The sequence below is a fragment of the Rhinolophus sinicus genome, linkage group LG05, assembly GCF_036562045.2.
Source record: "Rhinolophus sinicus isolate RSC01 linkage group LG05, ASM3656204v1, whole genome shotgun sequence".
NCBI lineage: Eukaryota > Metazoa > Chordata > Mammalia > Chiroptera > Rhinolophidae > Rhinolophus > Rhinolophus sinicus.
In genome coordinates this window covers 24,378,068-24,402,174 of record NC_133755.1, presented here as the reverse complement: position 1 = coordinate 24,402,174, position 24,107 = coordinate 24,378,068, and the positions used below count along the sequence as shown (strand labels likewise).

Here is a 24,107-nt window from a genome sequence, read left to right as displayed (position 1 = left end):
AGGGGATACAATTACCACGATGGACACAGCTCTTCAGAAGCTGCTCTTCTCTTGTACACAGATATCATTTTTGGACTACCTTAGAGCACAAGTATCCGAAGATTAGAGATGGTATTTTTCTAGATGTACAATATACCATTGGTCAGAGCTACTGTTGAAATTGTGATGTGAAGAAATTAATGTTTAGAATTTTAAGACTTATCGTGTTATCGCTGCAACACAACTGTAAACGGAACGTTCAGAAAGATCAATTATAGGGTGGGTGACTGATTTTAAAATTTAGATATCAGATAATACTCTTCTTCACCTTTGTCATATTGGTATGTAACAGGGAAAGGCCTAACATTTAAGATGAGGGCTATCGTTGACGTATCTCTCAAGCTCTATGTAAGCAAAGGAAGAATCGCCCAGGTTTAGGGTCATAAAGGAGAAGTCAAAGCCAGGCACGCAGGGTGCTGGGTCCACTCAGGAACCATGGGGAAGAAGAGAGTGCCTCTGCACTGTTTGGCCAGGATCGGAGGGGCCTCTGCACGTGCACACTTGCCTTGACACTGGCTCTAAGAAACCGTGCTTTAACATACTCAGGAGACCCATTTCCAGGGAGCTCTTCATCTTCCTCCGGGCTGAACTTCTGAGCCCATGCACGTGTCCTGCTAGTGGTTGTGGAGAAGTCCTTTCCCCCACTCTCCCTCCTCTAACCAACTCTTGTTATTTGTCCTCAGATGCTAGTACAAGTGGCACCTGTGGCTACTTCCCACTTTAGTTAAAACCTCCTGGGTTGTATGCGCTCTTAATTATTACCTTTCCAAGCACTTCTCTCCCTTTGTCATTATTTACTTAAATGTGGCATATTGGATTGTTTGGCTGTTCTTTTGGATTACTGCTCTATTTATTTTCATTAATCTGGGGAGCCCCATGGCTCAATACAGGCATTCGGTAAGTATTTGTAAAAGGAGTATCTAAATGGATATAAATTCATGCTCTCCATTGAAGAGATCACTCAAAGTGGTTTCTACTGGGAGGATGGGAATAGTGAGGGTTGTATATTAACAGACTCCTTAGCAGGGCTTGCATCTGAATAAAACAGTGAGAATGATAAATACAGAGTGATAATAAAAATGATAAATATATCATAGGGACTAGGTTATGCATAGCCTAACAACCTATGGAGTATCTTATACTAGAAAAGGTGTAACACTAAGCTTCTCAGATCAACATGGCTGCTAATTAAATACAACAAAGATTTGGTATGAAGATGACAACACCTCGGCAGCAGTGCATGATGACAACAGCAAATAATGTGGCTGTCCCTACAGGTTCATCTGATGTGGCTCAAAAAATATTATCCCATGAAGAGAATGAACCCATGAACCCATGAAGAGAATGGGCATTGACTGTGCTGGATGGAAAGACAGAACAACAGATTCTGGCCAGCTGACTAGCTAAGCCAATGTAAAAAGCAGTAATAAAATACAAGGGCTTACGTTTTACTGAGTAGAAATGCCCTAAGAATATACACTTGGAAGGTCAATGGTTACTGATTTAAGTTGAAAAAAAGACTGAGCAACAACAAAATAAAAGTAGTGTGCTGTCACCTTGTTAATTTTATATGTACAAATTAAATATCTTTTGAGAAAAAGTCATATATTCTAGTGTTAATGTGAAGTGCTACTTTCGTTACAAAACCAGTAACTTGGTTTAAAATATGACAAAGTCTGATTATAATGTATTTGTTTCATGACCATAAATTGACCTGCTAAGGCCAGATTATCTGAGAACAAAAAAGAAACAAACAGTAAGATTCTGTACATGTGCAGTGCTAGTCACTTAACATGTTGCGTACGGATCATGAGAATCTTCACGAGGGGCCGTACGCAACGTGTTAATACTTTTGGATCTTAACTTGTTAATCATCACAGGTTTGAGGGGGTGAGCCCTATGCATATTTTAGCAACCCCCCGTGCTTCACAGTCTCCAAGTATCTTTACCATCCTTACGTATTTCAAAGAATTTTATTAACATTATTTATCAGTAACTGCTCTTCCCATTTGTTAAAGACAAAGATGACTTTTCACCTTAGCAAAATCATCTCAAATAAACTGGTGCAGCATGACTGTCTCTTCCTGAGTCTGAGAGGTAGGGTTGAACAAAAATGGCAGAAAGAAACAATGGCCCCTTTTTTCCGTGAAGTTCCGTCAGGTGCAAGGCATACTGATTGCCTAAATATGTGGTCTATAGAATGAAATGAATTTAGGGAGCAGGTTGCCAGATGTTCCTGCCTGGCTTACTGGTGACTGGGTTTGGGACACCCCTACCTGGGGCTCAAGCTGCTAGTCTTCAGAATGACAATGCCTGAGATGCAGCCTTCCCCTCCACGTGTCCCAGGGCACAGCGCTGGTTACCTGTACACTGCGGGCAGCAGGAGTCCTGGGTACGGGAAGGGTTCTGGCAGAGCAGCGGCGGGCACACCTCTGTCTCACACAGCACCCGCCCGCTGTGGCAGGTGCACTGAGTACAGGAGTCTATGTTCCACGTCTCTCCTTCCACAAAATACTCTCCTCCAGGGGCGTGGCAAATGGAAGGGGTGCTGAGCTCTGGCTTCTGCACCACGAAGTCATCTGGGGGGGACACAAAATCAAAACACTAGAAGTTATTCCTCGGCAGTCACACCAACTCTTGAAGAACCGGGTGCTTTGAAGGACAGAAAAGATGAATTGACCATGGAGTACCTCACTCTGTTCTTATCAACAGAATAGTGAAAGATTTCATGCGCAGAAATACGAGGCCAGACCAGAATAGTGTTAGGAAGTGAGTGAGGTTCAAGTGGTTCGAGTTTATCGATAATAATGAGAGAATCCAATAAGAGAATTAAATTACATGGAGAAGATTCCTTCTGTAGAGATAAGAACAGGGGCCTCGTAGGGGATTTCTGCAAATGTGTAGAAATTGTCTAGAATGACGACTTTTTTCATTTACTGAAAGCTTGCTATGGTCCAATTTCTATGCTAAGTGCTCAACGTGTGTTATTTCATTTATTCCTTATATCAACCTTGCAAGGTAGGTACTGTTATCCTATTTTACATATGAGGGAATTGAGGACTAAGAGTATTAAGGGCAGAGAAGGGATTTGAACCCAAGTCTATGTTTGTTTGGGTCATGGATATACCTCCAGATTAAACCCAACTTCCAAATGCTCTGTGCTCCCCTGTCTTCATTATCTCTGGGACCCTGAGTCCTTTTATGCTTGAAAATCCATCCTGCTGTTGAGCAGGCCACACCCCAATCGAGACCAGCTGCCAGCAAACTGAGCAGGAATGCTCTTGCAGAATCAACAGTCTGAAAACCCTCACCTGAGATTAAACATTTATTTGGCGATAGCATCATCAAGAGAAGTGAATGCTCAGAGGCTGATGGTAACTATGATTTCTTTCCCTCCAGGAGAGGCAACTTTGGCCTCTCGGTGAGATGATAATGATAGAGAGGGAATTTGATGTTGAAAATGTCTAGAGGTACTGGGAGTTGCCCTGAGTTGTGCTGGGGAAATGAGAAGTATGAAGACATTACGCATTATTTGTGTAATCCAAATTCAACAAGCATTTCTAGAAGGTGTTGACAGTGTGGAACCCTGCCGAGAAGCAGTCTGGAGACATCAGGACCAGCTCATGCTTGGGGCTCAGAGGAGACTGGGTCCCAGAAGAACTACCCCATCTCTGCAGAGACTCGGAGCTGAAATCTCCTAAGAGTTCACAGGCTGTTACTTTGAAAGGGGTGTTGAGCACAAGAGTCAACACTGCTGACATACAGTGGTATAGGCTGATTTCCAGTGAAGGAGGTAACTTTTAAAATAGCTCTATCTTAAGGGAACTTGTAAAGACCGGAACTTTGACTGAGAGGGCCTATAACAGAAAGCTGACCTTGGCCAATGCTTGTATTACTAAGCAACTGGACCAAACTTTCCAGTATATGAAGAAAGTAGAGAGGAAGATGATCAGAATTAAAATTGATCTGGGGCAAGATGACCAAAGTGCCTCTTTCGTGGTTTATAAACAAAAAATGATTCCAAAGAGCATCAATAAAGTAATGTTGGAAAAAGACTCCCTTATTGCTTTCCAAAAGGACTTAGAGAGGATTGACAATTACTGCCCTTTTAAACGCTGACATGTAGAGAAGTGACCAGGAGAAAAACAATGTGTGCTTGCAGGTCTCATCTTGCTCACAATTCCCTTTGCTCCATATATGTACCATGTGCCTTAGGGAAAATATGAGAGTGGCCGGAGAGGTGGAGATAAAAGAAAAACTGAAATGCAGAGGATGAAAAAGGAAAAAAGAAATCTAAGAAACAGTATCATTCTATCAGAAAAGTTTAGGAGCTGCTCACTTAGCCCAGGAAAAAAAAAACCAAACACCAAAAACAGCTGATCATTCAATGGAAGAGGGGAGAAAATATTCTTTCAAGTCCATGGATGTAACCATACTGCGGTCTCTAGTCAGAAGAATCCATATGTGGTAATCTACTAAAGATATTTGGAAACAATCTACTTACACACCCACATATATCGATGTATATGTATTTTTATACATGTGTATTTAGATATTCATACACCCATAAAAACAAGTCAATAATTTTGGTGTGTGTTTGCATTAGTACTTTCCATATCTCTGTAATAGACAAAACCAGTTCTGGTTCCACTAACTTTCAGTGCTTAAGTCAAATCTGTTCTTAGCAGTATCTTTGCATTTCCACCAGTCTGGCTCAGTCTTCATTGAATTCATGTTTAGTGAAGACCCAGATGCAGCCCTCACTCTACACACTTATGTTTCTAATTAAAGCAAGGGGTCTTCATTGGAACACACTTTTTCCTTCCCCAAAGAGTCATGACAGAGTTCTGTCTCATCAAACCGCTCATTTATTTTGTTTCAGTGGATGCTAGTGGTTTTTCATATTTAACTAGCAAAACATGTGAAAAAGGAAATAGTTTCGATACAGAGCACATCTGACTAAACTATGGGGAAGAAAACAAAACAAACACTGTAATCTGGTCCTCTATAGGGATATGAGAACTGCCTGTCGTTTTTATCCCTTAATAGTTATTGAGGTTGTAGACTCTCGAGCTGAAAGGACTTCAAGTATCCTTGAAGGCAGATCCTGGCCAGCCATGCTTCCCTCCCACCTGGGCTGCTTTGCTGCAAAAGGACCAGGCCTCAGGTTCTTCACTGCACCCACTGCATAAATGGACTCGTCCACAGGGAGATACAGGACCAGGACTGACCAGAGAGAAAATAATCATGATTCGAAAATCTGACAGTATATTTCAGTTTTAAAAGAAGTGTGATGTGAGAATGGAGACTTCACTTCTCCCTGGCCTTCCAGCTGACATACTAGTTTACTTTGGGTAAGAGAGTTCATCTTTCTGTGTCTGTTTTTCAAATGAAAAACAGCCTAAGTTTTCCCTAACTCAAGTTTTCCTTGACTCAAAACAGCTTGCACAGAGGAAGAAATACTAAATATAAAATTGTGTTGAGCTCTTTGGATAAAAAGCACTTGATGAGGTAGTACGATAGTAATTACAGTTATTGATAACCATAATTCAGATCCCCAGGAGTTATATCTCTTCTGCTCTTCTAGTAACTTATCTTGATTACCGTCACTATGATTTTGAATGTTTTGGATGTGTGGTCACTCTAAATTTCCCTATTTGGCAAGAATGCCAAATATCCATTAATTTAAAAAAAGAGTAATAGCCACAGACTTCAATAATTCTCCCTCTCCAATATTACTTTATAAATAATGAGCTTTTATGGAATAAAATTACCACCACTCCCCTTCAGTTAACTAAGATATTCAGTCTTAATACACTATCTGTAAAATGGCAAGCTGGAATTGAAGTACATAAACCCACAAACCTTCAGACAACTGTAGCTCAAAGACCGATATAACTGAGTAAACCATTCAAAAATAAGGAGGGTGGTTTTAGAGCTTTAGAATGTTCTCTGGTCTTTGAAGGCTAATCACTTCTAGCGCCAAGCTGATTTTGCGGCTGGCGTTGACAAAAACCACGGAGAGCTGAAATGTGTTCCGGGGTCGTCCCCTGCATTTCCCCCAGAGTCCCAGATGGGATGAGGCCCTGCGAGGCAGAAATCATTTGCTGAGGGAGCGCACAGGATGGCAGCCAGCTTTTACCTGAACATGAGGGGCAGCACTGTCCCGGATGAATGGTGGGGTTGCCACAGGCAGGCACCGGGCAGGTGATCAGAGCACACATTTCCCGTCCATTGTAACAGTAGCATTCCCGGCACCCATCATGCCAGCTTTCCTCATTTTTGTGATGATGGCCATCCATGGACAGACATGTGCCTGACAGGACGGGTGGCCCAGCTGAAGCAGGGACCTCTGGACAGACAGAAGGCAGCCTTGGTAAAAACGTAGCTACGGCACATGACAAACAGCCCACTATGTCCTTACAGGTAATGCTACCCAGCCTCCAAAAATCATGTCTCCAAAGGGACAGTTCATTACATGGAAAAGGCTCATGAAAGAATTTCAGTTAATAGGCTCTCAATTTTGAAAAAAAAGGAGAACCGGAAAAAAACCCTGCAAATACACGTCTCTCCTATTGGTGGGCTTCTAGTGTATTTTTACTCATTTCACTCTACTTTCTCATTATGCATAATAAACAAGCATTGGTTTCATAGCAAGTGTTACACGTTTAACATATGCAGAATAATCACTCCAGAAGTCACCCAATGGGGACATTCTGGGCCCCTGGCAACTAATGGATTTTTGTCCAGCAGATCATCTGAAGCAGTGATTAGATCTTTGTTTACTCTGACCTCTTGAAAACACCATTAAGGTGATAACTGTCCAACTTTGAAAAAAAACAGAACAAACTTGAGGCATCTTTTATTGCTTAATCTGTGGATCATGCTGACAACTAAAACATACTGGTGTGGGCAGCTGGGCCAGAGCAGGTAAGCGCAGAGGTGGTGGTCAGAGAGCATGCTCACACGGCTTCAGGAACGTCCTTGGAGTGGGAGGTCCAGGCAAAAGGTATGCCCGGGATTTGCCCCTATACACAGCTCTAGGCTGCCATGTGCTTAATCAGCAATTGTCTTCATTCTCACGCAAAACTGTGTTACCATAAAGTACATGAGCCAACTGTTCATCCACTCCTATCCTCAGGGGCTTTGAAAAGGGATCTTTGCTGTATTAACTGTATCCATCCACTGCGGGACAGAGGGAGACTCTATGGAGGTCAAGATAAAGATGCTTTAGGCTCAAGTTTCTGAGACAAGTAAAACTGAAGAGCTAAGAAGTGATTCATTTGGTCAAGGTGCTTACCCATTATATGCTTGCTTTAAATTCTATGGTGAGCTTTTGTTCTACTGAGATGCCAGGAAAACAGATAGCCCCATAGGAAGGGACAACTGTGTCACAGTACAGAGCAATCACGTAAACTGTTTCATTTACATGATGTCCTTCTGTTCTGTTTCTGTGTCCCCGGTTGCTCCGAGAGGGGGAGGGTCATGAGTTCACACTTACCTCTGCATTTGCAGATAAGACAGCCATGACTATCTTGCTGGAAACCCAAGGGGCAGATTTTACTGCATGGGAGCTCTGGGCATCTCTTACAGCGACAGATGTCACAGCCGTGCTTATTCTTCCTGGATAATTAAAATTTTGTCAGAGGTCAGAAAATCCAAGTCTCAAATAATACCCAAAGGATCAGACCTAGGGTCACTGAAGTGATGGCGAGCTGGAGTTTAAGTATATAAGCCCACAGACCTTTACACAAATGTTCAAAGGTCAATACAATTGAGTAAACCATTCAAAAATAAGGAGAGTAGTTTTAGAGCTTTAGAATTTTTCTGGTCTCTGGCTAATCATTTACAGTGTCTGGCTGATTTTTGTGGCTGTTGTTGACAAAAACCAGACCTAGGGTCACTGAAGTGATATTATTATTAAGCAGAATGACTTGACTTCTGCTCTAAAAAACTCCCGGAGTGATGTGTAATTAGCTCCCTGTGGTCATGACCACCCCACTCTCCCCCCTTTCCCTCCCCCCCACCATGGCCAAGGTTTAGAATTGCTCAAGTACTTATGTGCTTCTGGGATGTAAATGTCAGAATCCCAATAACGTAACTGTTGATTTAATTACGGTAAGTGGTACTACAATATAAAAGGATGAATGTGTAATTCCATGAATAGAAGGATATACTGTTGGTCATTGTTGGAGACTAGCATTAGGGGCAAAGGTCCTTCTTTTGTCAGGGCTACAGGCTTCCTACCACGACCATGATCTGTTAGAAATCTCAAATACTAGTAAAAATTTTAATGAGATGGCTACAGAAACTTATAGAAGATAGAAGTTAAGGACCCATAGACCTGGAAAGCAACACAAACATTGATAAAGAATAAAAGCCTAGAGAGGTCTTAGAATCAATGTCCAGTAGTTACTTCACTACTTAGAAAAGAATATCCATTGAACAATGCTCCATCCGTGGGGTATGACCAAAGCATATGGGGTGAAGGAAAAAGGCTGGATAAACTTTTTTTTTGTCCTTTAATAAGCTACAGTGCCTAAATGTTATGTTGATCATAAAGATAAAATTAAACAATTCATTTTTTTCTCTACAAGAATGATACTGCCTGTTATAAAAGGAGCTCAAACTTTCCTTTGCTTTTCTGTCCATTGGCCACAGGACTGAGTCCTCTTTCAGGCTCAATATCTCGTTTACAGGAGCAGTTACTATACCCTCAGGTTTTATCCCAAGTAGCCCTAAGTGGCTGTTCAACTAAAAAAAAAAAAAAATCCCTGTTCTTTCTCATCTTGGACAAATTAAAAGAAGGCAGCCCTATGGGAAACCCTTGGTAAACCACTGCCCACGTGACAATTAAACTACAATTTGCTAGGTGTAATGGTCTACTTGTTTATGTCAACACAACAAGAGCAAGGAATTAAATGACTTATTCATACCCATGTCATACACTGTGTCATTTTCAATACCTACAAAGGTTTTAACTGATTTGTTTGTTCGCTCATTTATTCGTTCATCCATCTATCCACTTCTCCCTCCTTCCCTTCTTCAAGCATTTACATACAGTAATCATCCACTCAGCATGTGTATACAAGAGGCACCAACGGCTGCCTTCATCCTAATACTCCCAGATGGTATCTGGCCAAGAATTCTCCTTCAGAGGCTGTCCTTGAAACACAGCTACTGTTCTGGCTGATGCAGCACTCATTTGTCTACTGTGGTGCACTCGGTCCTCCGTGAATATGCTTACTGACAGGCATACAAAGTGAAATCTACATTCCTCAAAGAGATTTCTCTCTGAGAGGAAGGTTGGAATTGAATGCTGCCTTGATTCTGAACTGTCATAATACTGCAGCAAGTGGTGGGAGTTATTAATACTATCATGATAATGCTTTATTCTACATTTAGCAGTTAAGCTAAGCAATAACTATACAATTATTGGTATCATAGTCATATTTTAGGATTAGGAACAATGATGCTTTATTAACTTACTTGCGACATTTTTAAGAATGTTTCCAACTTACCCAATTAAAATTAGAATTAAGATTACTCCCTCCCTGCTAAACTAGAATTTCCAAGTAGAAAAATAACGATGACTCTAACACAATGGGCAAGAGATGATGGATCTAAGTCCCTTGTTATTGGTAGTATTACATAAAAGTATCAAATTGAAAAGGCAGAAAGACTAAAACGTAAGGGAACCAAGGAAAGAATGATAAAGCAAGATTCTGAGAGGTAATTTATTTTAAGGGATCAACTTGATATGGAGGCAGAAACAGATGGTAATTCAGACACAAACAAATAAGTGTGAAGTGTCTATTCTCCCTACCCCCTGGAATAACATGATTTCATGGGTTTTGGTTCAATCAAGAATATTTGAAAATACAAGTTATGGTCCTTAGCTCCAAGAAAATCCATAAAATCTACTGTTACATAAAGAAAAAATATGAACTGTAGATTAGTACTAAGGTAAGCAACCAAGGCATGGCAGGTAAGGCTGCTCAGTATTGCAAATGAGTTCCTGTCAACTAATCTTCAGTATGGATTAAATAAGTTATTACAAAGGAGTCAATGGGACAGTTGTGAAAAGTGTAACACAAGACTGGGGCCTCATGACAATTCCATTCCCCCCTCAATGTCCCAAGGCCCCTGCTATGGGGAAGCTGCACGTTAACAGGCCTCAAGGGTAGTGTCATAACAAGGACCCACCTTCATCAAAGAGAAGAGTAAAACTCGATTCTTATCTGTGGAGACACCACCCTTTCCCTGCTTTCTGATTCACCTAACAAAACAAGCACAGATCTTCTGGACTCAACACACCACTGATTCATTCACCAAGTTAGAGACAATGAAGAATAGATCTTCTGAATTCAGAAATACGTACAGGTATCCAAATGGACAATACTTGTCACAGATTATGGGTCTGCACTTCTTGGGCCGTGGACGGCACTGACAGATCTCGCAGTTGTGGGCATCAGTTAGGAAACCGAAGGGGCAGTCCAAGCTGCAGGCTCGTTTGAGGCCAGTACACAGTTCCTCCCCTGTGAAGACACACGGACACCATGTTTCTTCCAAAGATGAACAGAACAGAACACATCGAAGCTTCAATACCTTCCCCTCGTCTTCCAACCTTCCACAGATATGAATTTCTCAGCTCTACCATAGCATTAGGAATGGTTAAAAATCATAGTTCGTGCTATTTCAGGGATGTCACAACCTAACTCCATGTTTTGATACTAATACACAAAATAAAGTCCAACTCTGAAAAACAGACTTCTGAAGTGTACTCTACTTGGGTGCTGAAGAGCAAGCAGGCTGATGAGACTGAGTGAAGTTTGTCATGAAATTTGTTCTTATTAGTCACCTCAAACTACTGATTAACTACTTATTGATAAAATGAGAGAATTAGAAAATTACGCCTAAAATGTCATTATCTACTTTGTTTCTAGTACATGCCCATAATGCATGTTCTTAAATGTTCATAAAATGTTTACTCTTACAAGTTTTAGATGTTATCATATAATACGGCATATTATATGCAGCATAAAAGATGTCTTACCCTTTCTTTAAAAAGTACATTTCTTATAACATGATAAAAAGTGAAATATTCAGTGTTTCATTTAGTGATTTTTTTTTCCTATTGCTATAGGTATTTGGATACACTTAGTTAAATGACTAAAATATGTGTCAAAAGATATCTACATTAATGTTTAACTATCCACTGTTTGAAATGTTTAAACTGTCCCGTTGGTCAGTTTTAACTTATTTCGTAAGGGAAAAAAAGAAAAGAAGCAATGGGGAGTGGCAAAAGAATCTACTAGACATATTAGCTTAATAGAAGTCTTCTAAAAAGATTTTAAAGGTGTGATATAGGGATTAATAGCATAATATAGGGAATAAAATGTTAAGGTGAAAAAAAGCGTGCTCCGTAATATAACCAAAGCAATTTGAGACTTGTCTAAATTAACGGCAGAGTTTGAAAGACAGATTCTGATGGCAAAAGTGGCAATGTTTGAGTACTATTCTGCATGGATTGGTAAGATGGGGAAGCAGAGACGATTTTTGTTGGAATACTAAATAATTCTTTATTGTATTTGGACATCCTTTAAGCACAGATATTATAAATGATGCATTAAGTTGCTAGGAACACATTTGTCCCTTCCACACAGGTTTTATAATCTAAAATAAAACCTTAACTACCACTAATAGATGAAATGGGCTCATGTTTTACGCAAATATTTTAAGACAGCATCTTTCATGCCTCTTATCTGGTAATACTCAAACATTTAATTTACTATTTTCAAAAACAGTGTGATTTATGGTACAATTTTCTATGTTGTCATTATCAAAAACCTTTGAGTACATGTAGCTAATATAACCTCATAGGTCATATATTACACTGTGAAGCAACTAATTACTAATTTGCATCCTCAAAAGCAAAATTCTAAATGGCTCATTTAAAAATTTGTAATTATGTGACTTGCAAGGTCATTATTTTTTATCTCTCTACCATTTTTGAGGGAATGATGAAAAAGGGAAAAGATTTTCATAGTCACATTTCTTTCTCTGATACTGAGATCTAAGTTGTGAGCTCATTTTCCTATTACAAGAATTTTAAAGTCACAACACCGAGTATATTAGGTTGGGAAATAGATGAATTAAAATCACTCTAAGAACTTCCCGGAGTCAGCATCCTTGAAGCTTATGGAGTCTGTGCAATGCTGTGCCTTAATTTTTCTAGTCCCGTAAAAAAGGAGCATTTCCATAGACCTTAACCTAGCATGGTTTTCAACCTTAAAGAAGACTGTTGCATCACTAAGTTTAAAAAATGTGATAAAAACTAAATTTGTCTTTAACCACCTCTGCTTTGCAACAGAAGGGAATTTCAAACAAAGGCTGCTATGTTTAAACAAAAATAAGGGCATTCACAGACAGCAGACAGGCTATGCCACCCAGGGTGGGGTGCTCCCATGCTGCTCTGACTTGGAATTGCTCATCCGCATGCTGTGGTCTGGGCCTATCCCCACTGTGTACCCCAAAAGAAGGGGGCTCTCTGGTGGGGACGGGGACCTATTTTTTTTATACAGTCCAGAAACTATCCTGGTGTTTAGCAAGGAGTGAGTGTTCAATAAAGATTTGCTGAATAAATGAATCAATCAATGTTCTTGTTATTTATTCCTCCACTCTCATCTAGGCTGCCATATTAACAGAAAAATAATAGGATGAAAAAGCTTACTCTGCTAGTACTGAAAATTTCCAAAAATACTGGTACTTACTAAGCATCTAAACATACCACCTCCTGGCTCAGAAATAGAGAACATTAAAGACCAACTATAAGGCAGTCCTAGATCCACGTAACAATTATGGACTTTTCTTAGGATAAATATATCATCAAGGCAAACATTTACATAAAGAACAGAATAGACAGATTAGAAAAATCTCATTCATACATGGGTGGGGGGTTATAAGTTTGTTTGAAAAGCTTCAGTACCTTACTTGAGGCAACCACAGAAAGAATGGTGGCTTTGTGTTCATAATTTTTCAGCTTTATGACTTGACTGTGATCTAAAAATGCTTTCTAATCCATGGGGGTAATTTCCATTGAAGAGAAAGTGATAAATAATGGCAACGTAAGGAACTCTACATTATGGCTGGTCATATAGCTGCTAGGAATAAACTCTGCATACTCTGGAGAAAAAAATTTGTTTGTTCCTAGGGCCAAGCTGTGGCACAACTGTACGGAGCATCACTCACGCTTTATTATAAACGAATACCATGTAACTTACGTAGAGAACACAACGCACAGGTGCCCCTAGAATCCTGCTACACCTCTTTGCTGCATACTTCCCACTTGGGCACTGGCAAGTCCCACCAATCTGCTATCAGTTAAGAACACCATGAAGTTCCTGAGACTATTAAATAAAGAAATGCAACACTGCAAACGGTGGTCTTAACCATGATCCTGATTAAGTGTTCGAGTTACAGTGAAATGAAAACGAGGAGCCTGCCTCCCTGTATTTGATGCTGCAACCTTCTTTAGGTGCTTGATTCAGATATATATTTCATGAAAAATACGAACGCATCTTCTCCCTGCTACCATTAATTTTCTATGTCTTCATCAGTTTCTAGATAAAGCATTATTAATTCCCAGAATTATAGAATGTTAAAACTGGAAAAGAAGCTACAAATAATCCAGTCAAATCCACTTGATTTAAAAATGTAGAAAAATAAGATGCCAAAAGATTAATTCATATAGGTATCATTTACTACATATAGTTCATAAAGTAAGCTAATGTGTGCTATGTCTATTTGACAGAAACAAACATTTTTGGTTAAAGAGCAATGTTATTAATAGTTTGTACCAATAGTGTTAGGTTACTAGTAGCTTGTTTTAATTTTTGTTGCTATTTTACTTAAACATTTTCTACCACATTTTTAAAATTTTAAATATGTCCTTGAGAAAATTTAAAATAATTTAAATTTCTCTGTAAGCCCGTGATGCATTACTTTGCTTAGCAGTGTTGTAAGAATGGTATTTATTATAGATTAAAATAGCAACAATACAATATATTCAAACAAAAGAATCCTTTGTCATGTACTTTCCATGTACTTTTGAAGGGTGTTATTTCTACTGGGTTTTTTTTTTTTTTTTTTCCCAATCTTAAATGTGCTTAACTTTTTCAATCTGTAATGTGCTTAATTATGTTGAAATATAATGATATTAGCATATTACCAATATCACCAACATTAGTCAAGGATAAGGTCCATTTTTATCTTTTTCATATCCCTAATGTTTAATATATAGTAGATACCCAAATGCTAGATAAATGAAAGAGAAAAAAATGAATGAGCAAACAACAAACCAATGAACAAAAGAGAAATATTTACTTGGCGCTGGTCTTATTTTAAGAAATCGCCAGTGGTCTATATAAACAAGGTCTAATCCTTAACAAAAAACTTAGGTATAAATGGTTAGGACCACTGCATGTGAAACAGGCTTTTGGTGCAATACAGAAAAATAATGTAAGGGAGAAATCTAGACAAAAATCAATACTTATCAAGTATTCTTCCTTCCTTCACTATAAGGAGCTTTCTTTTTTCACAAAACTGGGTAAAAGAGAACCAGAATATTTAAGAGTTAAAATTAAAAGGTAAATGGAAAGTTGCTGTGTGACTATCCTCAGAGGACATGAAAAGCGAAGGCAGGTTAGTGTTGGAATAAAGGAGGGGAAACTGGGGGCTTTCCACGTCAACTAGCGTGGGCTGACTCAGAAACGGATCTGTTATAAAACAGCTATCATGTAAACAATTACCATATGTCAGGGGTAACACTAGTTTTGCATTCATTTGTTCATTTAGTCTTCAAAATAATCCATTAATTAGGTATTATTATCTGTGCTTTACAGATGAGTACACAGGGACCCGGAGAAGTAATCTGTGATCACCCAAACATAGGTCAGTCTGATGCCAGAGCCTGGGAGGAGAGTTAGGTACGTACAGCCACAAGAATCTGACAACCAAAGATCTGGCAGTTTGGTTTAATCTGACTCATCTCCCAAAGGTATGGCTTCCAAACCGGTGAAATAATCAGGATTGCTACTGGGAGGGGGTGAGAGTACAATGCTCTACGACTAGATGTCTGATGATAGAGAGAAACTAACAAATTCCAGTTAGTATTTAATTATGTTTCTAGGTATATGGTGGCAGTGAGATGGCAAGAGACAAAGCTAGGTCAATAATCTTAGTATGATGAAATGGATACATGGTCAGAATGCCAAGACCTCAGGAGGAGACCTCATACAAGGAATATGTCCAGTGGCATCCCCGATTCTGATAGTTGGCTGCTCATTCACTCAGCCAACATCTGCTGAGTACCGAGCACAGCCCTGTGAGACGGATCAGTAACTTCCGTACTCTGGTGTAAACGAGTATCTGGGTTCTCCCACAGGACCAAAGTGTTCTCTTAATAGAATGTACTTGGGTACATTATAGAATTTGGCTTAAAATGATGGTATTTTATTAGCATGTTGGGTACAGGAGATTTTTATTTCTTAGGGCAGGTCTTGTGTTTTATTTGTCTTTATGGCATGAACACCTACTATAGTACCTTGAACTTGACAGGTGCTTATATATAGCAGGCAAAGGAAGAAAAGAGGGAGGAGGGAAGAAAGAAAGACTAGATATCCCTAAAATTTGCAAAAAATGAATGGCTAATATTTTATATGTAAAAAAAAAATTGCTGACACAAAATGCAACAGTCTCCTGTACATATTTCATGCTAATGCAATGAGGAGCAAAGCAGGTAGAATGTGGGAATGTACATTTTACAAAGCCACAGGATGCAATACTAACACAAAGGCAGGCAGAGCAGACTTTTCCTAACAGTCTCAATTTGCCGAAAGCTAGTGATATGTTTTTGACGTGCTTTGATGACAAGTGATGGAAATGCTTCTTTGACTTTAACTACAAAGGGCTCAGGGGGTCTTATGAAAGCACGACCATGTGGCCAAAATATTAGTAACAGCAAAGCCCAGGTGAAGGTGGCTGGTGGAGTGATTAAGCACAATGAAGTCTATATTTACAGACTTCAAAAAGTTCAGGAAAAAAAAATGTAAGTGCACTGCTCGGAAAGGATGTAAAGCTCAAGAGAGATGAGAAGTGTTAAAATATGAACTCTTCGTAATACAATCACTAATATCTTATCAAAAAACCAAAGTTGGCCATTTAAATAAACACATGTGGCTGCCAAAGCAGCTCCCTAATGAAGTGGGGTTTCCATAGGGAGCAACGAGAGACAGATGGATAGGTGACAGTGACTGGCCCACCTCTGCAGAGAAGTCAGTGTAGGAAGGCAGGACAGCCCCCGCTAGATGGAGGCCAATGAAAAATTGAAAGATGGCAATTACCCACAGCCACAGCAACAGTTTTACAAACTGTTTTAGTACTAACTCCATCAGGCAGGTAGCGTGATAACACGTAATTGAGAAAACTGACTTACTCGACTCCTCTTTTGTATCTGTCTGCTTCGTGAAAACATTCTTACAACAGAAAGTGTTGACCAATTAAGGTTAAGAGGAATACAAAGCCCAAGATAACTGATAAATCAGAAAGTGAGCCTCTATCTCCATTAAGTAATTCCAAGTCCCGGAGCCCAGGATAATTATACCCAGAGGCTCCCAGAGAACCTGCTTATTACAGACGCATTGTCTATGTTTGGAGAGATCAGAGAGAATGCAAAAAGAGTTCAGAAAACTACAGGAGGCCAACTGTCAATTCTAAAGGGACAAAGGATTCTAAAACTACAGAAGTGAAGCTTGACATTCACCACTGGAAATTCTGGAGAAAGAATGGTTAAACATGTGGTTTGTGACACGGAGAAAAGAAAGCAACAACCACCAGGAGCCAGCATAGGTTCATGAAGAACCAGCCATGCCCCATTAATTTCATATGAAGTTTAAAATGGGGTTTCCAGCAAAGGAATGCTGCAACTATCATGTATTTTGATTTCAGATAAGATACGAGCCCAGGGTTTCAAGACTTCCTTGTGGAGATGGAGCTGACATGTTGTTTGCTAAATAATTCCACCAAAAGAGTGAGGATTAGGGTCCGATGTTATTCAGCAGGAAGGGTCTTTAGAGTTACAGGGATCTGCTCTCCATTCGATACAACTTAATTTTAGTTGTGTTTTAGATGGGGACATGTAAGTTATGCTTATTTAATATAAGCGGGAGGAATAAAGTATGAGATCACATTATCAAGATTCAAAAACATCCCAACTAGTTGGAAAATGGCATGAAACTCTCAGGATAATTTCTATTAAATATGGCCCTGCATTTCTAGCATTGAAAAAAAACACACCAGATGTTCAAATACAGAATGGATGAGAACCATTTAACAGTCGCTAATATTTAAAAAACAAAATCAAAAACAAAAACACCACATCTAGTGGATCTAGCTGCTTATAAACTTGTAAGTATGAGCCAACAGAGTGTAATTCAAAGAGCTAATTCAAACTTAGGCCACACAATAGTACTGCACCGATCAGACAAAATTCTGGAGTAGTTTGTTTGTTTCTGGGCCACATTTTTTTTAATAAGGACAATGATATACTGTGTGTTAAAAATGGAAAGGACCAAGAAACTTCCAGAAACTATGTCACCTGGGAAATGGCTGAGGGGACTGAAGATGTTTACTTTGGTAGAACTAGGGGAATTCAAAACCATTTTGAACAAATTTGGGGTTTGTGTGTGTAAGAAATACAATACACTCTATCAAGTTTCAGAGGTCATGGCCTGGGGACATGATTGGAATCTACAAGGAGGAGAGTTAGGATCAACAAAGTGAAGGACATTCTAAGGATTATGCTGCCATATATGGAATGTGACATCCTCTGGGTGGGTGCCCTCCTTGTCACTGGATGGGACCCGGTCAAAGCTGTTCGAGAGACCCAACTGGGTGGTTGGAAAGATATATTTAAAGCCCCGAGGGCTTGTACCCACAATGCAGCTGGATATCAAGGAGCATCTGAAATCAAAGAAACGAAGATGAAAACCAGAATGAAGGAGCAGCTCTTTTTCCCCAAATGATGATGTATTGGTTTGTGTTCAGTATAATTTTTTTGTTCTTCTTTCAGGTTGCTACGGGAATGTCAGGAACAGGAATGAAAAAGATATTCAATCACATAATATGCTTTGATAATATCGTATTAAGCTCGGGAAAAAAAAAAGTCTTCTGTATACTTACTGTTTTTGCACTGACAAGTCCGACACCCATTGTGATCAAGTTTGAAACCATAAATGCAGTCTTTCTCCACCAGGGTGCAGTTTGACAACTCCCCACATGCAGGTGGATCAATTGTGATGTAGGTTGGTTCTAATAATAAAAAGAGAAAAAAAAATCAATGGAACATGATTATCTCTTAGATGCTATACAATCTTTTAAATCCCACACTACAGTAAGTTATAAAAACTAATCAATAATTTTCAAAACAATAATTTCAAAGTACAAATCCTAAAACTTTGTACTTTCATAACGTCTTTATGAAAAAGAAATATTTTTATTTAGATTTTTGACAATCCTAAATCTCTATTTGTTTATGTTCGAGCAACTTACACATTTTTTGGTACCCTCACATACCACTTCTCTGAGGGTCACCACTACAGAAGCAGATTAGAGAGGTTAAAATGAACTCCATTTAAATTGTTAACTGTTCTTCTATTTCTTCTTCCTGTTTTCTGTTTACTTTTTATAATAATCAAGACACCGCTTTCAATTATCTTGCTCTCCATTGAAATCTGTAAGCATATTTTATGAAGTTAATCAATCAGAGATGTTTAGGAGACTAGTTTGAAACATCTGGATTTCTTTCATCTTTTACGTGACAGTCCTTCAAGTATTACAGATGATACAACGGGTAACTTTGACAAGTAGCTTATACTCAGGGCCCAGCGCTTATGAAAGGGGCAGAGTGAGATACAAGCATTTGGGAGGAAGAGCCAACAGCCATTCTGGGAAAAGGAGCATAGAAGAAAGCAAGGTAGGGGTGATGCTTTACCTTCCTTGCCAGGTTCATAACGAAGACTTGTTCTAGGCAGTAAGAGTAATTACACACTTACATGTCTACACATAACGTTCTCAGTACTCTTCATTACTGCCTTCAAACTTCGTGACGCTCCAATGAGATCGGTGCCGTTCTTATGTCCATTTTACAGATGAGGAGGCCACTATATTGCCTTGCCCAAGTTCACTGAGTTAGGAAGTGGCAGACCCAAGATTGCAACCCCGGCATTCTGACCCCACGGTCACACTCTTAGCTTCCGTGGAATACACAGTCCACTGCAATGGTACTTGTTTTGCAGGGCACTGGTAAGGGATGGTGTAGACAGTGTCTGATTGTGGTTAGGGCTCTGTCAAAGGGAACAGAGACACCACAGTATTTCTGCAGTCTCTTTTCAACCAAAGGATACCATGAACTTCTTCCGAGTGAGCTGGTGGTGACAACATCTTTTGATGAGCTAAGTACAGAATGTCTCTACCTATGTTTTCATAAATGGAAAATATGAGGTGCAGACAGGGTAACTGGCTTATCTAAGTTTACATAGCAACCTAGTAGCAGGCTGGGAATAGAACTGAACAGGGGTTCCTGTGTCCAACACTCTATCCATTAGTCCGCACTGTCTTCTCAAGTTTCATCTCCCGTTACCATGGAAGAGAGACCAAAATAAGTGTTTTAGCTGCCACTGCTAAGATCAAGAGTTCTACATTTCTATCCATCTGCTAAAAGGGGCCAGTGATTCAACTCTTCACAGGTAGTAGGCAATACAACTTTTTAAAGAGATGCTTTGCTCAGCATTCTCCCAGTAAACATATGTATGAAGAGGGTATATAGCACATTCTCTATTTTTATTACAACACAGTTTGGAGAATATCTCCCTAAAATTTATATATACACTTTCATTGCTATAAAATTTCTAATTTCCTTCAATGACTAAAGTACCCTTTCTGACAGATCAAACATCAACAAGTAGCTTAAGTTTAGGCAAGTAGTACGACATAGTGGATTGAATACAGTAGAGCTGCTTTCCTACATTCTCTTAAAATTTACCATAAGCATCTTTCATTTTGAAACCTGTATAGCTCTTCTTTTATCACTACTCTTATTAGCCACCCAAAATAATGATTCTATTTCAATCGTCGGCCACAAGACTGCCAATGTTTTGTCAAAATTATTCTAAGCACAAATTTAAGACAGAGCAGAGGGCCTGTAACATGTTTACGTGAACCACACTACAGATTATCCTATCGAGGAAGAAATTAGGACTACATCCTAGAGAGTTATTAGAGTGAGGACCAGGAATGGATTCTGAACGTCCAGTGCTTTAGTGAATGGCTTACAGGTATAGAAATGTCCGGAGCTTATCTGCATAGACCAAACCCTTGTGCTCTTTACTGATAGTTAAGTGTAAGAGAAACTTTTGCCTTCAGAAGATACATTATGGAAAAATAAATATTTAGGCAGACCACACTGACACTGAAAAAGCATAATAATCATAGGGCAGTATGGAATTTTACTTTCACTGAATTCTAGAGACTTAAAGAGAATTAGTGATGTAGATGCTATACTGGGTACATATTATGATTATTGGTTGGGATTAGGATTATGACCTTTGGCTAGAAAGAAAAATAAATAAATAATTGGGTCTTTTGAGGATGTGAACAGCCCCACGCTTCATCCAAACAGCTGCTTCAGCTAGGTACAGTCACACATGTACACAGCACATGCTTCTCCAGAATATACATTCAATATGTTTCCCTACAACATTCAGGGTAACAGCTTTTGCTCAGTTTAACCATGAAAAAAAAGTACATAGAAGGGCTGTTTAGTAGGTGCTGGTCCTGCAATGCTGCATTGTAAATATTTTAGGTAAAACAAGTCCTATTGGATATCTACTAGGCCTCCGACGATGTGTAGCATGCAAGAATCAAACAATTACCTTGCGCTTCTCAACTTCTATCTCCCCATTCATTTGTGAATGTACATTAGATGGAAGAAATTGGGAAGTATATACATTTTGAAATCTGACTCCCTCTCTATTTAATACCAAAACACAGAAAAACTCAACAGAACTCACAGAAAACCTCAAAACTCAACAAACATTCATTCATGAAAATTACCAATTTACTCTGGAACTATTCAATTCCCCATCAACAGCTTAGGCTAAACACAACAACGCTCACTGTGAGCTATTAAATATAAATATAAGTCTAAATTAAAAAGAAACAAAAACATTTTAACACTAGTCATCTCATTTTATTGTATTTAATAAACAAGTGTTGTTTTCCTTTTCAAACACAGACTGGAACAAATTTTAAAAGCCTGTTGAGGGTGATGCATGTTTTGGGGGTACTCACTGCTGTTGTCCTATGTCACTGGAGTTAACTGTTGATTTGTAATAGACAATGTACAGGCTATTAGATGTCTCCTAACATTTTATCTGAAGTCATACATTATATTCTATTCCCTTCAGCATCCTCTTAACATTTTAGTGCTTGGTTTCCTACCATGTTAGGCCATATCTGTATTAGATTTCTGTAAGAACAATATTACCACAGAAATAGGCAACTATAAATTATCTGGCAAAAAATTTTGGTATTCCCATAAACAGATCTGAGTTTGCTTTCAGTCCAATACATTAATATGTTATCTCAGACCCGGTCCTATTATTATTAACATCAGGGCATTTTGTTTTTTGAGAAAGAAGTGCTATGAGAATACTAAAATTCAATTTCCTATGCCAAATAGTGAACTCCAAAGTGAGACATATTTGATACCATCCTGAACTAGAACATTTAAAATCAACATGACATTTACAGTCCTTCAAGAACAATGACCAAGAGCTGGCTAGATTTTTCACATAGTTTTTATCCAAGGAAGAAGTTCTCAGTGGGAGAAGAGACCATTTTAAAGAATCCAAAATCATGGTACCATAGTATGCTTGTTTCTAAACCAAATAAATAATCTTGAGGAAGTGTCAGTGAAATATGGGAAATGTGTATTCTGCTTGTAAGAGCATCCTGAAATTTGTGGATCCGGAATTGTTACCATCCTACACTTTCTCTAGTCTAAGAAACAGTGCTTTGAATATGGAAAATATCCTGCTATGTTTTGGTCCAAAGGCCAGAAGTTTCTTATTTAAATCCTACATTCCGTGCTCTTATATTACTTAGGGTATGGTACTGAAATGATACGCCAGAGAATACATGCCTTTCTAGAATGATGAAGATGATGCCGTGTCCTTGACAAGTTTGGTGATTAGCACTTGAACTGAGATCCTGCTAAGACTTTTGGAAACATCAATGCATCACTGTATATGATGCCTGTTGCTTGGAACACAGAAAATTGTCCCCCTTTAAAATGGTTGGGCAGAGATGTGTTAGTGGGCTTCTTTCAAAGGTGAGATAAGGTCTTGCATGGCCTCATTCAGGAGAATGAGAAAAACGCTTGCACAACGGTGGGGATTTGGTGAAGGGAAAGTCAAACTGCTTACAGGATCACCCTGAAATTCTCATCTTGTATTGAATCAGCTGAGGAATTAAAGAAATACCTTAATGTCCTCCAAAGGAAGAAGGCTTGAAACTGCAGGAATTCATTGTCTTTGGCTACAACTATTTCTAAAGGGAACCCTGGAACAGCTTCTTTGTGGAGAAGAATTCTAGAAATATTTTCTGAGCCTAGAAGCAATAAAGAACAAAAATGGGTGTTTGTTATGTCTACATCCAGTATGCTGTTTCCTACTCTGCATCTGAGCGGGAATCACGACTCTCCTCAACCTGTTGTTTTCTGCAGTGATTTTTAATGACTCTCTCAGTACCTTACACTGTCCAGAAGAGCTGTTTTTACAAGAACACTTAGGATTGTGTCAGGAGTGCAGATGTTCAGCCTCCAATTCTTATCCCATGTGTTAGAGAACAAAATTCCGGAAGGAAACCTATTATAACATGCAGTATTTAAACACATATCGGCTCTTTATTTCACATTTATTTAACATTTTGGGAAGAATATCTCTTCCATATCCTAGGAAGCCCAACAAGTCCCTTATCAGTAAAAACATTTCTAGGAAAACATACTTTTTCAGGATTTAGACAGTGTTAGACACTAAGTTTCTAGAACCACACTGATATTTAACAATGACGCACGAGTATTTCCTAGGAGCAATTTTATCTATTCAATGGGGATATATTAAGGCACTGCGATCACAATTAATTTGGTCAAGAGTATACAGTTAAAGCAAAAATCATTATTCTAACATCAAGGCCATAGCTCTTGACCATAAAATAACATACATTTGATTATTTAGAAAATATAAATGTGTTAAGCAAATCTAAGCTCTCTACTTTCTTGCTTATTATTTTGTTTTATGGAAAAGTCTCCAAAAAGGAGAAAGGGAAATAAGAAGTTGAAACTCAAATTCAACATTTTAAGATGTCAATTTCAAGTTTTTAATATCAGTGCTATCGTCATATTGGATAGTTTAACATGTTTGGGACAACAACAGAACAAAAAAGAATATATTTTGACCTTCGGTTATTTTAAAATGTGTAGTAATAATGTTAACTTGCTTCTGAAACAATTTATATAATCATTGTTTTTTTAAATTTCAGGTAGATGGAGCTTAAACGAAAATGTTAATAGATGCTTTTAACTTGGTGACTCATCTGCATTAAATTACCCCACTGAACTTCTCTGGTTTTGAGTAAATGCATACAAGGTTCTTCTCACTACCTTGATTACTATGAACTGTTTATCTTTTGCAAATAATACTTATTATGTCCATTGAGAAATATGGGAAGCTCTCTTTCTGATTAGCAACACTGGAAAGGCTGATAGCCAATTAGTAGCTCTTGAGTACCGGGCCGGTAATTCTGGAAAAGTACACTTGTGGAATCATACAGAGCCATCCCTCCTGGGTCTGTCTGCAGAACTGTCAGGAGGGTAAGGTGGTCTGGGTCCAGATTTCCATTTTCTCCGGGAGTGCCGTCACCATGCTGGGGTCTGGGTGAGTGGCAGGTCT

At 38.8% G+C, this 24,107-nt stretch overlaps 1 protein-coding gene across 3 annotated transcripts in view; it reads right to left on the bottom strand.

Annotated features, from left to right (window-relative positions):
* Positions 1–24,107, bottom strand: part of CRIM1 (cysteine rich transmembrane BMP regulator 1) — a 187,874-nt gene that overhangs the window by 31,445 nt on the left and 132,322 nt on the right. For 2 of the 3 annotated variants that reach the window (XM_019741906.2, XM_074331893.1), the window contains 5 exons: positions 18,280–18,408; positions 10,421–10,577; positions 7,541–7,662; positions 6,182–6,391; positions 2,403–2,618 (listed from right to left, as the gene is read on the bottom strand). In XM_019741906.2, coding sequence (XP_019597465.1) covers positions 2,403–2,618; positions 6,182–6,391; positions 7,541–7,662; positions 10,421–10,577; positions 18,280–18,408 — 834 coding nt within the window. The remainder of the gene's footprint in view (positions 1–2,402; positions 2,619–6,181; positions 6,392–7,540; positions 7,663–10,420; positions 10,578–18,279; positions 18,409–24,107) is intronic. The other variant, XM_019741916.2, reaches the window with a different exon arrangement.